We start from the raw sequence: 17,877 nt of genomic DNA on the forward strand, positions 1-17,877 counted from the left end.
AGTGAGAGGAACAATGTTGTCCTTTCACCCTGTAAAGTTACAAGGAAACAAATGCTCCTATGATGGGTCTGATAGAGGAACTACAGCAGTTATATTAAAATATCTCACAGATCTTTATCTTTACTCAGAACTTCAAATTGTATTCAGGCCACGTTCAGTGTGTTCATCTTGACATATAAGCTTCAAACAGCTTCATAAGGGGTTATAATGCTTCGTAGTGCTCTACTTACCTGAGGAGCTGTGGGTTGACGAAGGTGATGAGGTCCTGTAGGAGTTTAAAGGCAGATCCGATGAGGAAGTAGGGTCCAAAAGCCTTGATGAGGGAGCGGAGGAAGGAGGGCTTTGTGTGGGTTTTCGTTTTGGACAGCAACACCTCCACCTCCTCAGTACTGTTCTCCCCCCCTACGTGGTTGGACTCTCCCGCTGGCGGAGGCTTGGAGTACAGAGCCTGGGTGGACCGGTCCTCAGCACTGTGGAGAAAATGTGAGGAAATTAGTTTCCAGTAGAAGAAGCATTCATCAAATTCAACTTTTTCCTTGAAGTTAGCAGATATATTGTATATGTTTGTGTGATTTTCTCCCAGAGATCTGAATGTGAAGGGGTTAGATTTCAACAGGGGATTAATCAATGAAACACAGCCCTCGGTCACACCCCCAATTACAGGCTTAGGCCTCTCCTTCATATAACTTTACTGGTCCTTCTGTTTACAGAAGGTAAACCAGACAGAACTTGGCAGGGAAACTGAAAAGAAAAAAAGAAAGAAAGGGAAAGAAGGGAAGGGAAAGAAGGAAGGAAGGAAGGGGAGGAAGGAAGGGAAAGAGGGAAGGGAAGGGAAGGGAAAGAAGGGAAAGAGGAAGGGAAGGAAGGAAGGAAGGAGAAGGAAGGAAGGAAGGAAGGAAGGAAGGAAGGAGGAAGGAAGAAGGAAGGAAGGAAGGAAGGAAGGAGGAAGGACGGAAGGAAGGAAGGAAGGGAAGGAGGGTGGGTGGGAAGGGAGGAAGGGAGGAAGGAAAGGTTTACTGCAGCATACTGTAAATTATGATGCATTGTGGTAAAATGTGGGTGGGGAAATAATTGCAGTATTTTCAATGGTACTGTAATTTCACCTCTCAATCTTTGGAGCACTAAAAACCTTTTGAACACAAATGGGGGCATGGTTTGTTGTTTGAGAGAATGTGTGGAACAACAGAGGTTGGAGTTCAGCAGACAAGCTGGTGTTAAGTGATTTTGGACCAGAGATTTACATTTGAGTCATTTAGCAGACGCTCTTATCCAGAGCAACTTACAGTTAGTGCATTCATCTTAAGATGGTTGTCGTACATAACTATCTCACAGTCGTCATTACTAAAACATTTGTCAATGCAGCCAGCTGCAAAGTCAGTGATAGTAAAATACAATGTAAGTACAATGGAACTGTGGGGCCCATGGCTGTGTGGCCTTCACAAGCTGAAGCAATGGAACTGTGGGGCCCATGGCTGTGTGGCCTTCACAAGCTGAAGCAATGGAACTGTGGGGCCCATGGCTGTGTGGCCTTCACAAGCTGAAGCAATGGAACTGTGGGGCCCATGGCTGTGTGGCCTTCACAAGCTGAAGCAATGGAACTGTGGGGCCCATGGCTGTGGCATTGACAACCTGAAGCAGAAAGTTGTTTTGGGCTAAATGTTTATGCTCTAGCAAGTTTGTTTGACAAGCTTTCTGGTTAAAGGTTTATGTGGTAGCCAACTGCTTGCTTTGATAAGTTAAAAGGGAGACAATTTATATTTTCACTTTGAGAAAAACATAAATCCAATAAATTATTAAGATGGTAGGATTGAAATGTTTTATAAAAAATGGCAGAGAGAAAGCAGGTAGTTTCTGTTTAGAGCAGAAAGACGGTTTAATCTGGCTACCAGCCAGGGTCTGACAGCCAGACTTTCACTCCACTGCTTTCCAGGCAAGTTCCAGTCTTTTTCATTCACTGCAGCAGCCTGTTGGAAAGCAAGATGTGAACACTGTACCAATGTTCTATATTTCTTACTGATCTGTACTGTGAATGAATTCAGTCTTTGATACTAGCATGCCCACTAAGCATTTGACGTCCTTTTCTTTGGAGGGGGGTGGGGGGGGGGGGGGGGGGTCCTCAGTCTTTGTTTTGGTGAGGTCTGGACCGGAGTAGATTGGAGTGGATTTAACAAGTGACATCAATAAGGGATCATAGCTTTCCCCTGGATTCACCTGGTCAGTCTATGTCATGGAAAGAGCAGGTGTTCCTAATGTTTAGTATACTCAGTGTAAATCAATCACAGGAGGTTGGTGGCACCTTAATTGGGGAGGACGGGCTCGTGGAAATGGCTGGAGTGGAATAGTATCAAATACATCAAACACATGGGTTGATGCCATTCCATTAGTTCCATTCCAGCCATTATTATGAGCCATCCTCCCCTCAGCAGCCTCCACTGAAATCAATCCTAGTGTGACTTGGATTTAAAGTATAAGTGACTGGTGCAATAATAAAATGGTGTGAGGAAACTCTCTTGCCCATGTTTACACCAATCCAATGTGTTTTTCACTTCAGTAGAATAATCAAGTATCTTTACCGTTATACGTGACAAAGACAAATTAAGTCCTTTGACATGTTTATGTAATATTAGAGACTGACTGTTTTCAAATAGAGTTCAGAAAAACAGCTGCAACAACATAAGCACAACACTTCTTCACACACCTATAATTTCACAGCCAGAAAGCTTTGTGTGTGTGTGTGTGTGTGTGTGTATTTTCTGGTTTATCTTCAAGAAGACTCTGCGTTCTAGAGAAGTGTTCATTCGGTTTCTCAAGCCTGATGACAGGCGGAATATTCTCTCCAATGACGCCTGGGATGCAAGGGCAGAAACCAGATCCAGTACCACAGGACACAGCTTTGGATAAACAGCCTGCCAGCACTGGAGAAGGGACTCTCGAAACATGTCTCCCTTTACCTCTTCCAGGTATTTCTGCAGCTCACAGAGGGCACTAAATGCCGTGCCAGGATGACCCTCTGGCTGGACAATGACCACAGACACAATCTTTGATGTGAGGAAGCTATATTTCTAATGCACTTTGGTCAAGATGCTTGCCGGATTCATCTTCCTGGGGTCCTGCTGCTCCACGTCTGTACTCTCTGATTTGCTGAAGTACAAAAGATTTTGCTTCCCTCATCAGTGGCTCCATCTCTGTTGATCAAAGTGTCAGAGACACACTTGGACCCATCAGGCAAGCTGCTGCAGGGGTTGGATCGAAGTTGGCTGCCAGAGGATTCAGTATGCATGCGAAGTGCTCACACAGTGACTTCAGGAGGACATGTGCCAACTGTTTTGCAACAGTGGTTGACTGCAAGTATGCCTCAAGGTTGAGAAAGCACAGCACTGCATCAGACAGTGACTGGCTGTCAGTTTGAAGTTGGTCAGTATGGATTGCGAACTGCTCAAGCAACTTCACAAGTTGTTCTAGCTCGGCCCAGTCATGTGCCGTGCTCGCCCTAAAATTTCTTCCCTGTTAGCTACAGAGCGAATTCTCTACTGTAAAAAATAAATGAAATGGAAGGGTCTGTGGACCCATATAGACACTAGAACAGTGTTAAATTAACACACTGCTTAGTGTAAAGCCTTATTAAAATATTTCCCCAGAGTGCCTTGCCTTTCTAGTTAATTGTAAAGTTACCATCCATGACTATACTTGTTAGTGACAGACATATGGTTGTTGAATTCATCCATTTTCGGTCCTATGAACTTCACCAAGTGAAATCCTAAGCGAATATGTTATCATAAAAAAAACATTATTCAACTAAATTATTTATTTACATAAGGTCTTATTTTAAGGGCCTAGATTTACCCCATTTTGTATTTTTGTTAACTTTTATTTATTCAGGGGACCCCAATGAGACCACAATAAAACAAATTCAAAATGAACACCAAATGACAGAATCAACACATCTTCAAACACCACAAATAAAATGATTTACATTCAATCCAAACAGTTGCAATTCTCATTAAATTAATTCAACATTGAAAGTCCTAAACTGCCCTAGAGACAACAGAGTGTCAAGATGTAGGGAGCTATTCCAAAAATGGGGGGGGGGGGGCACTAAACCTGAAGGCGTAGTTACCTAGAAGTGAAGTTAGGTAAGTCGGACGGTTGTGTAGCAGAGCTTTGGAAATAAAAAGGGAGTAATGAAGTCATCTATGGGACTTTAATGTGGACCAGCCAACCTTTTGATACAGGATGCATTGATGCATATTAAAACGGTCACTTGCAATAAAGTGAAGGGCGCTATGGTAGACAGCATCCAAAGTTTTAAGAGTGGTGGCTCCTGCATTCCGATAAATGCTGTCACCACAGTAAAGAACTGGCAGGAAAATTGACTATACAATCTGCTTCCTGCTGTTTAGGGAGAGGAAAGATTTTTCTATAAACGAAGCCTACTTAAATCTCAGCTTCTAAACTAGCTCATCCGTATGTTTTTAAATGTCAAATTATTGTCAATCCAAAAGCCCAGATACAGTATATTTGGAAAGTATTCAGACCCCTTGACTTTTTCAACCTTTTGTTACGTTACAGCCTTATTGTAAAATGTATTAAATTATATTTCCTCATCAATTAACACACAATACCTCATATCGACAAAGCAAAAACAGGTTTCGAAATTTTTGCAAATTTATAAAAATAAAAAAAGTATTTACATAAGTATTCAGACACTTTGCTATGAGTCCTGAGATTTAGCTCAGGTGCATCCTGTTTACATTGATCTTCCTTGAGATGTTTCCTCAACTTGATTGGAGTCCACCTGTGGTAAATTCAATTGATTGGACATGATTTGGAAAGGCACACACCTGTCTATATAAGAACCAACAGTTGACAGTGCATGTCAGAGCAGAAACCAAGCCATGAGGTCGAAGGAATTGTCCGTAGAGGCCCAAGACATGATTGTGTCAAGACACATGTCTGGGGAAGGGTACCAAAACATTTTTGCAGAATTGAAGGTCCCCAAGAACACAGTGGCCTCCATCATTCTTAAATGGAAGAAGTTTGGAACCACCAAGACTCTTCCTAGAGCTGGCTGCCCGGCCAAACTGAGCAATCAGAGGAGAAGGGCCTTGGTCAGGGAGGTGACCATGAACCCGATGGTCACTCTGAAAGAGCTCCAGAGTTCCTCTGTGGAGATGGGAGAACCTTCCAGAAGGACAACCATCTCTGCAGCACTCCACCAATCAGGCCTTTATGGTAGAGTGTCCAGATGGAAGCCACTCCTCATGGGGCGAAGGTAAACCTTCCAACAGGGCAATGACGAAGTATACAGCCAAGACAACGGAGGACTGGCTTTGGGACAAGTCTCTGAATGTCCTTGAGTGGCCCAGCCAGAGCCCTGACTTGAAAATAGCTGTGCAGCAACACTTCCAATCCAACCTGACAGAGCTTGAGAGGATCTGAGAAGAATGGGAGAAACTCCCCAAATACAGGTGTTCAAAGCTTGCAATGTCATACCCAAGAAGACTCGAAGGCTGTAATCGCTGCCAAAGGTGCTTCAACAATGTACTGAGTAAAGGGTCTCAATATTTATGTAAAATGTGATATTTCAGTTATTTTTATACATTTGCAAAAAAATATATACATTTTATTTTGCTTTGTCATTATGGGGTATTGTGTGCAGATTGATGAGGAAAAAATGTATCTAATCAATTTTAGAATAAGGCTGTAATGTAACAAAATGTGGAAAAAGTCAAGGGCTCTGAATAATTTCCAAATGCACTGTACTTTATGGTGGGAACCTGCTAGATGAAAGAACTATGTAATGCATAAATTTGAAATATTTTTCCCACAATAAGTACCAATTTTAAATCATCAAGGACAACATTTGATTGCAGCTCCAACAAAGCCTGGTCAGCCGTAGGGGCAATAGCGTGCATAACAGTGTCATCTACATACAGAGTTGAGAGCCATCTATCTAATAGAACACAGAGGGTTTTCTTAAATGGAAGCTTCTCTAAAGTAAAACATGTAATGTGTGGTATTCCTGGCCCTTTACTGTTCTGTTTTTACTACCAGTAGCCTTAATCAAAGCAAGTGTGTCTGTGTAAACTGGGGATTCAACATTATACATGTCAGCAACCACAGCTACTGAAACCACTGCAACCCAAAACAAAGAGTGGCAGTCTGTTTTAGAATGGGTGGCTGTGAAAAGAGTAGTAGAGGAAGATATGTCCAGTGCGAGGGATCCTAAGAGGATCCCTGTGAGTATGCCTAGGCCATTAGAGAGCGATAGGAATAACATGCGTTTCAGTAAGGTTGGTTTCTTAGCATGCATAGCCATGGTTGTCAACTGTACTGCAGAAATGTAACGTAAAACACAGACAATAGAGAAGTACTTGGGTGTACAACATTTTACTTCAGAAGAGTTACAAGGTGTGTTGAACAATAGTATCCCGTCCTCCCAGGCTGCCGGTCGGTGCAGGAACAGATAGGGCCAAGTAGTGGAATATTGGTGTAGGGTTAGTTGATATAGTGGAGAGGTTTAAATGGGGGTAGGGTTAGTTGGTATAGAGGTTTTAATGGGTGTAGGGTTAGTTGCTACAGAGATTTTAATGGGTGTAGGGTTAGTTGCTACAGAGGTTTTAATGGGTGTAGGGTTATTTGATATAGTGGTGAGGTTTTAATGGGTGTAGGGTTAGTTGGTATAGTGGTGAGATTTTAATGGGTGTAGGGTTAGTTGATATAGTGGAGAGGTTTTAATGGGTGTTGGGTTAGTTGATATAGTGGTGAGGTTTTAATGGGTGTAGGGTTAGTTGGTATAGTGGATAGGTTTTAATGGGTGTAGGGTTAGTTGGTATAGAGGTTTTAATGGGTGTTGGGTTAGTTGGTATAGTGGAGAGGTTAATGGGTGTAGGGTTTAATTTTAGTCCCATACCTTGTTTGGGGAGTCTCCCACATGCCTTTTGGCGAACGCCAAATGTGTTTGCTTATTATTTCTTTAAGCAATGGCTTTTTTTCTGGCCACTCTTCTGTAAAGCCCAGCTTAAAGTGGTCCTATGGATAGATATACCAATGTCCGCTGTGGAGCTTTGCAGATCCTTCAGGGTTATCTTTGGTCTCTTTGTTGCTGATTAATGCCCTCCTTGCCTGGTCCGTGAGTTTTGGTGGGCGGCCCTCTCTTGGCAGGTTTGCTGTGGTGCCATATCCTTTCCATTTTTCAATAATGGATTGAATGGTGCTCCGTGGGATATTCAACGTTTCTGATATTTTTGGTGTTGCAGTGGTGGTGTTGCAGACTAACCCTGGTTGAAGGATTTTGGATTTCCTGCTTCCGTTTCCAGGACACTTCCAAACATGATTTCTGGAAAAAGTTGCAAGAATTTTGCAACCCTACCTGCAAGTCACATTGTGCTGCCTTGCAAAGTGACGTGTAACTCATATTGGAATACAGACAGAATTAGGATATACAACAATTTGAATTTTTATTCACCTGTAACTTGCATTCAGAATGTCATTCATAATGACTGCCAGAGTTAGGAACACTGTGAGGAGACTACCTAAAGAATCTAAACTGGAACAAACATTTCAGTAAGAGGTGCAAAAAAATCTAACGGATTGGATTCATTTAGAAAAATGTGTGTTATTTATGGAAAATGGAGGAATGCAATAACCATGTCTCTGTCACTAACAAATATAGTCATGGGTGTTAACTCTACAATTTACATGAAAGACAAGGCACTCTGGGAAATATTTCATTAAGGCTTTACACTAAGCCATGTGTCACTATTCCGGACTCTATATGGGTCCATAGATGCAACACTACCAGTGTTGATGTAACACCGTCAGTGATCATTTCTTTTGTTTTTAACACTGGAGAATTCCATGCAGGTTTTAAAGCTTTTGAAAAAATGTGACAGATGGGATCAACAATAAATATTCTGTTGAAATGTTCAGTTGGCTCCTCTTTCCTATTGAGTGTGTCAGGTGTCTGTGTGCAGCGGTAGGACGGAGTCAGGCGCAGGACACAGAACGGAGTAAAAGACGTACTTCACTCGAAAAGAAACAACAATAATTTCACCGCAGGGAAAAACACACCAGCGCACAGAAGTCTAGAACACTAAACAAAGAACAAACACGCACAAAACCATGTGGGAACCAGAGGGTTAAATAGGGAATAAATTATAATGTAATGGGAACCAGGTGTGTACAATCAAGACAAAACAAATGGAAAAAGAAACGTAGATCGGCGGTAGCTAGAAAGCCGGTGATGTCGACCGCCGAACGCCGCCCGAACAAGGAGAGGCACCAACTTCGGCGGAATTCGTGACAAAGTGGTATAATGCTTACTTCATTGAGAATGTTCAGCAGTAGAAATTTGGTCATAGAATCAATGACCGAAAAATACCTATTTTCAACGTCCGGAAAATACGTATTTCAACGTCTTGAAAATACGTATTTTCACCTTTTCATTTAGCACCTAAAACGGACGTGATATCAATGTCTGGAAAATACTTATAAAATATGTATTTTCTACGTAATTTTGCTAACTGTGTGATTTCTCTCTCTTATTGTGTTTTCTGACCAAGAATAGAGATGAAAAGACACCGACTCCTCATATTAAATGCTCAAAAAGTGCTGGACACTGCAGTGGTTTCTATCCTAACAAAAGGTACTGCACACTGCACGCTCGCACACGTACACTCCAGTACTCAGAGCTCATAAAGACAACTCATTTTTACTGCTAACCTACAAAGCATTGCATGGGCTTGCTCCTACCTATCGTTCTGATTTGGTCCTGCCGTACATACCTACACGTACGCTACGGTCACAAGACGCAGGCCTCCTAATTGTCCCTAGAATTTCTAAGCAAACGGCTGGAGGTAGGGCTTTCTCCTATAGAGCTCCATTTTTATGGAATGGTCTGCCGACCCATGTGAGAGACGCAGACTCAGTCTCAACCTTTAAGTCTTTACTGAAGACTTATCTCTTCAGTAGGTCCTATGATTAAGTATAGTCTGGCCCAGGAGTGTGAAGGTGAACGGAAAGGCTGGAGCAACGAACCGCCCTTGCTGTCTCTGCCTTGCCGGTTCCCCTCTCTCCACTGGGATTCTCTGCCTCTAACCCTATTACAGGGGCTGAGTCACTGGCGTACTGGTGTTCTTCCATGCCGTCCATGGGAGGGGTGCGTCACTTGAGTGGGCTGAGTCACTGACGTGGTCTTCCTGTCTGCCCGTGGCGGAGATCTTTGTGGGCTATACTCGGCCTTGTCTTAGGACGGTAAGTTGGTGGTTGGAGACCTCCCTCTAGTGGTGTGGGGGCTGTGCTTTGGCAAAGTGGGTGGGGTTATATCCTGCCTGTTTGGCCCTGTCCGGGGGTTTCATTGGATGGGGCCACAGTGTCTCCTGACCCCTCCTGTCTCAGCCTCCAGTATTTATGCTGCAGTAGTTTATGTGTCGGGGGGCTAGGGTCAGTCTGTTACATCTGGAGTATTTCTCTTGTCTTATCCGGTGTCCTGTGTGAATTTAAATATGCTCTCTCTAATTCTCTCTTTCTCTCTTTCTTTCTTTCTTTCTCTCGGAGGACCTGAGCCCTAGGACCATGCCTCAGGACTACCTGGCATGATGACTCCTTGCTGTCCCCAGTCCACCTGGCCGTGCTGCTGCTCCAGTTTCAACTGTTCTGCCTGCGGCTATGGAACCCTGACCTGTTCACCGGACGTGCTTGTTGCACCCTCGATAACTACTATGATTATTATTATTTGACCATGCTGGTCATTTATGAACATTTAACATCTTGACCATGTTCTGTTATAATATCCACCCTGCACAGCCAGAAGAGGACTGGCCACCCCTCATAGCCTGGTTCCTCTCTAGGTTTCTTCCTAGGTTTTTGGCCTTTCTAGGGAGTTTTTCCTAGGGAGTTTTTCCTAGCCACCGTGCTTCTTTCACATGCATTGCTTGCTGTTTGGGGTTTTAGGCTGGGTTTCTGTACAGCACTTTGAGATATCAGCTGATGTACGAAGGGCTATATAAATAAATTTGATTTGATTTCTCAACTGTTCTGGGAAAGAGTTGAAAGGGGAAACTACTGTTGACTTAGGCTGTGTAACTTTAAACATGAGCATGAGAAACCATTCTCTACACATTCATACTACTGGGTCAATATTGTTGTAAAAAGGAAAATAAGGAAAGAAGGGAAGTGATTTTTAAATCAGTAAAAAATTAATAATTAAAAAATGTTATTGAAATTTGCAGGTTTCTCTTTCTTTGTACCTAGAAGTAGTGCAATCATTGGAAGGCTTTGAGATAAGAATCACCAAATAGAATGTGTCCATTCCAGGAAAGACTAAGGAAATTGAGCAACGGTACCCAATGTTCATGTGGATGTTAATCTCTCCCTGTGAGCCTTGGCCTGCTCCACATTCCTGTCTCCCTCCCTCTCTCCATGTGAGCCTTGGCCTGCTCCACATTCCTGTCTCCCTCCCTCTCTCCCTGTGAGCCTTGGCCTGCTCCACATTCCTGTCTCCCTCCCTCTCTCCCTGTGAGCCTTGGCCTGCTCCACATTCCTGTCTCCCTCCCTCTCTCCCTGTGAGCCTTGGCCTGCTCCACATTCCTGTCTCCCTCCCTCTCTCCCTGTGAGCCTTGGCCTGCTCCACATTCCTGTCTCCCTCCCTCTGTTCCTCCCTACATCCCTTGCCTCACACTCCCCCACTCTCTCCCTCCTAGCCTTGGCCTGTCCCCCCCATCTAAATGAGGAAAGATGGCGCCGATAGAGATGGCATCTTCACTTCTAGTCCTTAAGAAACTGTGCAGTATTTTGTTTTTTATGTATTATTTCTTACATTATTAGCCTAGAAAACCTTAACTGTTATTACATACAGCCGGGAAGAACTATTGAATACAGTGAGCGAGTTTATAAGGAAGTGTATAGGAGATGTTGTACCCACTGTGACTATTAAAACCTTCCCTAACCAGAAACCGTGGATTGATGGCAGCATTCACGTAAAACTGAAAGCACATCCCACCGCATTTAATCATGGCAAGGCAACTGGAAACATGACCGAATACAAACAGTGTAGTTATTCCCTCCGTAAGGCAATCAAACAAGCAAAGCGTCAGTATAGAGACAAAGTGGAGTCACAATTCAACGGCTCAAACAAGAGACGTATGTGGCAGGGTCTACAGACAATCACGGATTACCAAAAGAAAACCAGCCCCGTCGCGGACATCGACGTCTTGCTCCCAGAAAAATGAAAACAACTTCTTTGCGCACTTTAGGACAATACAGTGCCACCGATACGGCCCACTACCAAAGACTTGGGCTCTCCTTCTCCGTGGCCAACGTGAGTAAAACATTTAAATGTGTTAACTCGCAGGGCTGCCGGCCCAGACGGCATCCCTAGCCGCGTCCTCAGAGCATGAGCAAACCAGCTGGCTGGTGTTGCTTATGAACATATTCAATCAATCCCTATCCCAGTCTGCTGTCCCCATATGCTTCAAGATGGCCACCATTGTTCCTGTTCCCAAGAAAGCTATGATAACTGAACAAAATTACTATCGCCCCGTAGCACTCACTTCTGTCGTCATGAAGTGCTTTGAGAGACTAGTCAAGGATCATATCACCTCCACACTACCTGACACCCTAGACCAACTCCAATTTGCTTACCGCCCCAATAGGTCCACAGACGATGCAATCGCCATCACACTGCCCTATCCCATCTGGACAAGAGGAATACCTATGTTAGAATGCTGTTCATCGATTACAGCTCAGCATTCAACACCATAGTACCCTCCAAACTAATTAAGCTTGAGACCCTGGGCCTCGACCCCGTCCTGTGCAACTGGGTCCTGGACTTCCTGACGGGCCGCCCCCAGGTGGTGAAGGTAGGAAACAACATCTCCACGCCGCTGATCCTCAATACTGGGGCCCCACAAGGGTGCGTTCTCAGCCCTCTCCTGTACTCCCTGTTCACCCATGACTGCATGGCCACCGCACACCTCCAACTTAATCAAGTTTGCAGACGACACTACAGTGGTAGGCTTGATTACCAACAACAACGAGACGGCCTACAGGGAGGAGGTGAGGGCCCTCGGAGTGTGGTGTCAGGAAAATAACCTCACACTCAATGTCAGCAAAACAAAAGAAATGATCGTGGACTTCAGGAAACAGCAGAGGGAGCATCCCCATATCCACAGACAGGACAGCAGTGGAGAAGGTGGAAAGTTTTAAGTTCCTCGGTGTTCTCATCACAGACAAACTGAAATGGTCCACCCACACAGACAGTGTGGTGAAGAAGGTGTAACAGCACCTCTTCAACTTCAGGAGGCTGAAAAAAAATGTGGCTTGTCACCGAAAACCTTCACTAATTTTTACAGGTACACAATTGAGAGCATCCTGTCGGGCTGTATCACCGCCTGGTACGGCAGCTGCTCCGCCCATAACCGCAGGGCTCTCCAGAGGGTGGTGCAGTCTGCACAACGCATCACCAGGGGCAAACTACCTGCCCTCCAGGACACCTACACCACCCAATGTCACAGGAAGGCCAAAAAGATCATCAAGGACAACAACCACCCGAGCCACTTCCTGTTCACACCACTACCATCCAGAAGGCGAGGTCAGTACAGGTGCATCAATGCTGGGACTGAGAGATTGAAAAACAGCTTCTATCTCAAAAATATCAGACTGTTAAACAGCCATCACTAACACAGAGAGGCTGCTGCCTACATATAGACTTGATATCATTGGCCACTTTAATGAATGGAACACTAGTCACTTTAATAATGTCACTTTAAGAATGTTTACATATCTCGCATTACTCATCTCATATGTATATACTGTATCCTGTATCCTTCACTATCTATTCTTTACTATCTGTTGCATCTTAGCCGCTCTGTCACTGCTCATCCATATATTTTATACTTAAATATTCTCATCCCATTCCTATAGTACATTAGGTACTATATTAGGTTTTGTTGTGGAGTTGTTAGATATTAGGTTTTGTTGTGGAATGTGTTAGATATTAGGTTTTGTTGTGGAATGTGTTAGATATTAGGTTTTGTTGTGGAGTTGTTAGATATTAGGTTTTGTTGTGGAATGTGTTAGATATTAGGTTTTGTTGTGGAATGTGTTAGATATTAGGTTTTGTTGTGGAATGTGTTAGATATTAGGTTTTGTTGTGGAATGTGTTAGATATTAGGTTTTGTTGTGGAATGTGTTAGATATTAGGTTTTGTTGTGGAATGTGTTAGATATTAGGTTTTGTTGTGGAATGTGTTAGATATTAGGTTTTGTTGTGGAATGTGTTAGATATTAGGTTTTGTTGTGGAATGTGTTAGATATTAGGTTTTGTTGTGGAGTTGCTAGATATTAGGTTTTGTTGTGGAATGTGTTAGATATTAGGTTTTGTTGTGGAATGTGTTAGATATTAGGTTTTGTTGTGGAATGTGTTAGATATTAGGTTTTGTTGTGGAATGTGTTAGATATTAGGTTTTGTTGTGGAATGTGTTAGATATTAGGTTTTGTTGTGGAATGTGTTAGATATTAGGTTTTGTTGTGGAATGTGTTAGATATTAGGTTTTGTTGTGGAGTTGCTAGATATTAGGTTTTGTTGTGGAATGTGTTAGATATTAGGTTTTGTTGTGGAATGTGTTAGATATTAGGTTTTGTTGTGGAATGTGTTAGAGATTAGGTTTTGTTGTGGAGTTGTTAGATATTAGGTTTTGTTGTGGAATGTGTTAGATATTAGGTTTTGTTGTGGAATGTGTTAGATATTACCTGTCGGATCTAGAAGCATAAGCATTTCACTACACTCACAATAACATCTGCTTACCATGTGTATGTGACCAATAAGATTTGTCTCTCTCCCTCCCTCCCTACCTGTAAGCTTTGGCCTGCTCCACCTCCCTCCCTCCCTGTCTCCCTCAGTGGCGGTTCTAGACCATTTCAACTGGGGGGGGGGGGGGGGGGCCAAGCTGGGGCCAGTTGTACTGTTAGAGGGGCCAGTTACATTAGACGTTATTGTTGTCATATCGTTTTCTTCACTGCATTGCAGGCATTAGCAGGCAAAAGACTATGTTCATAATCATCATCGTTGGCACTGTCTAATAACGGATGTAAAAAAAAGAACGATAGCAAAAAAATTGTTATGTAAAAATTATTTCATACTCCACATTTAGGGGGGCCACAAGGGGGTCCAAAACTGTTGTCACAGGGGCACTGCCCCCCCAGAACCGCTAGTGGTCTCCCTCCCTACCTGTGAGCCTTGATCTGCTCCAGGTCCCACTCTCTCAGCAGCTTGGGGACGACCTCCTCTGAGCTGTCCCTCTTGTTCAGTGACCACAGGTCTTTGGCTTCCAGGGGGTTCTTATAGCCTTTGATGGCCATGCTGGGACAGGGAGGGACACAACGCATTAGTGGAACTTTGTAAAGAGAGGGTTCCGGGAAAATACTTTATCAGTATCCAAGAAACCACTGCACAGAGAGAAGACTGCTGTTTAGAGTTCCATTCATTATTGATCAAATGTACCGATTAATTGTCGGAATAACATACGTGAATATGAAGTAGCTACAAGCCATACAAATATATAGGACAGACACAATGATGAACGGGACATACATGTTATGCATGTGTGTATGGGGGAAATGGTTTTACCTAGTGAACCACCAGAAGGTCATTGTGGAGAGGAAGCCAGCGGTCGATTGAGGACAAGGATTCTGAGGAGAAAATAACAGAGTAAGAAGATAGTAAAAAAACACACACATTGTGGCCTATCCTTCCGGGGACAAGAAGTCCTCACAAGAATAGTAAAACAAGAAAATATTCAGACAAGTGAGGACATTTCGCCAGTCTCCACAAAGAAAAATGCTATTTTAGGCTCAAGGGTTACAATTAGAGTTACGGGTTATGTTATAGGTTAGGAGTTAAGGTTAGGGATTTGGGGTTAAGGTTAGGAAAAATTGGATTTTGAATGGGAATCAATTGTTTGGTGCCCACAAGGATAGTAAAATAAACGTGTGTGTGTGTGCGCGCGCGCACACGTGTGTGTTGACTCACGGGGTCTGTGTCTACGTTGGAGAAAAGGGGAGGTTTCTCGTTGAAGCAACAGAGGATCAGCTGTAATACAACCAGAGTGAAGTAGAGATAGAAGGTGATGAAACGCAGCTTGTCTGGAATCTCATTCTGAAACACAAGACAGGAGAAATACTTCATTGACCCGTTGGAGGACATTTCGTCATGAAAGCCATTTCTTAAAAGGAGTTTGACAGACACTAAAGCTGGGTGAACACTACATGATTGTGGCCCCGATTTGTCTGTCCCAGACAGGTTTGGGAGATCTGAGACACAGTCCCCCATGTCGTTGCCTACTCGGGGCGGGCGGCCGTCACCAACGCTCGTTTAATGTGAGCGGGTCGGAGACACAATCGGAGGCTACCGATCCAGTCTGAGCAGTCCCAGACGTCCCGATATTTTCAAACCTGTTTCATTTTATCGGCACAAAATCTGCAATTCCCTTGTAGTGTGAGATGTGCAACGACAAGTTTTGAGAACGGTGATCAGCAATAGCCAATGAGAGCTCTGAAGTTCACAAGCTATGTCATTCAATTCAGAACATTGGACAACAGACCTACTATTTCTCAACTCTCTCCCTCTCTTTGTCTCTCTCCCTCGCACTTCCTCCCCCTTGCTCTCCACACAGCCTCATCCCTGCCTAACCCCCAAAACAACGTCCCTGCGTAAACCCCCAAAACAACGTCCTTGCCTAACCCCCAAAACAACGTCCTTGCCTAAACAACCGTAAGTTCTTTAGCTAGGAAAGGAGGGAGGAGAGGGAGACAATGATGGAGGAGGGGGGCGGTAAACCCCTTTTGAGAGAGGCAAGGGATGAAGGAGAGAGCTGGAGGCAGATGGAGACATCAGAAAGTACAAGTTAGGGGAAACCTTGATCTCACCTTGGCCTGTAGGATCTTGGAGCGGAAAGGCACGATGGCACACAGCACCGACAGGAACCAGAATATAAAGAGAATCCCTGAAGACTGGACCCCTCTCAACCTCTCAAACTGGATCAGAAACGTAGCTAGCAACTGAGGGAGAGAGGAGAGGGAGGGGTTGAGTTAACACGATTTAGATAAGCACAGAAACACAACGGACATGTAAGGACCATCTCAGCTCACTCTCCTTCACTCACTCTCCTTCACTCACTTATACATAGGGTATGAGAGAGAGAGAGAAACCATTGTGAACCAACACAGCAACTGCTCCACAATGATTCCTGTGAATAACAGCATGCTCAATGGGCTTACTTTCTACAGCGTAGCATACTGTTAAGGCTACTGGTATACAATGACAATCTAATCTTCTACCAACATAATGATACATGGATGATGGATTGACTCTGACAAGTTATGTATACATACACCCCCCTCAAGCACAACCTCCCGCCCTCATAGAATTAACTCCAAATAATGTTTACGGCCACAAATAACAAGAACCGTAGTGAGCCTGTGTTTATAAACATGGATATCAACTCTGCCACTTCAGCATGCTTTTGTGGCAGTCGATGCCACGCAGGGCTACTGGCCAGAAGGTTGAGGGTTCGCCGACCACCACAGACGAGCTCCCTCTCCCTGCCTGTTTCATTACACTACGATCAGAGAAGTCTGCATACAAATCATCAGCTAGGAGGAAGTTAGAATCAAAATGCTGAACATCTATATTTCTAATTATATGAAATATACTGTATGCACCGAATGTAACACCAACAGGTTTCTTTGGGGACTACCCTCCCATTGCCACAACACAACCAATAAGCAAAGCATACCGACTTTGGGCATTTCGATATCACGGTTTGAAGCGTTAGGTTTTAGGTGCGCGAGGAATAGCCGCTCGTATTGGAGCTTCTTGAGCTGCACGTCTCACTGTTCTTTCATCTCAGCTGCCTATCAGCTATTCCTATTTGTGTGGATTCATATTGAAACATTTGTATGCAAGTTAGCCGTTACGAGATCTGGACAAACTATCCACCTACCACTATAAATGGTGGATAGAGGGCAGGATAGAACAGACTGGTTAACTATATTGACCTGTGGTATAGTAAAAGTTAGTTAGACTGGTAGACTATATTGACCTGTGGTATAGTAAAAGTTAGTTAGACTGGTATACTATATTGACCTGTGGTATAGTAAAAGTTAGTTAGACTGGTAGACTATATTGACCTGTGGTATAATAAAAGTTAGTTAGACTGGTAGACTATATTGACCTGTGGTATAATAAAAGTTAGTTAGACTGGTAGACTATATTGACCTGTGGTATAGTAAAAGTTAGTTAGACTGGTAGACTATATTGACCTGTGGTATAGTAAAAGTTAGTTAGACTGGTAGACTATATTGACCTGTGGTATAGTAAACGTTAGTTAGACTGGTAGACTATATTGACCTGTGGTATAATAAAAGTTAGTTAGACTGGTAGACTATATTGACCTGTGGTATAGTAAACGTTAGTTAGACTGGTAGACTATATTGACCTGTGGTATAGTAAAAGTTAGTTAGACTGGTAGACTATATTGACCTGTGGTATAGTAAACGTTAGTTAGACTGGTAGACTATATTGACCTGTGGTATAGTAAAAGTTAGTTAGACTGGTAGACTATATTGACCTGTGGTATAGTAAACGTTAGTTAGACTGGTAGACTATATTGACCTGTGGTATAGTAAAAGTTAGTTAATTAGACTGGTAAACTATATTGACCTGTGGTATAGTAAAAGTTAGACTGGTAAAGGAGTGCATAAGGGAAGTACCAAAACACCTTGATATAGGGGAGGTGCATGCAAGCAGATTATGAAATAAATTATATAGTAAAACATGAAAAAGGCGAATGTAAATCAAGAAAAAAAAAACACACTA

At 43.3% G+C, this 17,877-nt stretch overlaps 1 protein-coding gene across 2 annotated transcripts in view; it reads right to left on the reverse strand.

Moving 5' to 3' along the window:
* The window catches only part of LOC106578846 (ATP-binding cassette sub-family C member 3), a 74,221-nt gene that overhangs the window by 21,151 nt on the left and 35,193 nt on the right, over window positions 1–17,877 (reverse strand). For both annotated transcript variants that reach the window (XM_014158052.3, XM_014158055.3), the window contains exons 4-8: window positions 15,927–16,058; window positions 15,031–15,156; window positions 14,629–14,690; window positions 14,230–14,361; window positions 231–470 (exon numbers count right to left, since the gene is read on the reverse strand). In XM_014158052.3, the coding sequence (XP_014013527.1) occupies window positions 231–470; window positions 14,230–14,361; window positions 14,629–14,690; window positions 15,031–15,156; window positions 15,927–16,058 (692 nt within the window). The remainder of the gene's footprint in view (window positions 1–230; window positions 471–14,229; window positions 14,362–14,628; window positions 14,691–15,030; window positions 15,157–15,926; window positions 16,059–17,877) is intronic.

The sequence above is a fragment of the Salmo salar genome, chromosome 19, assembly GCF_965601325.2.
Source record: "Salmo salar chromosome 19, fSalSal1, whole genome shotgun sequence".
In the NCBI taxonomy this organism is placed as follows: Eukaryota; Metazoa; Chordata; class Actinopteri; order Salmoniformes; family Salmonidae; genus Salmo; species Salmo salar.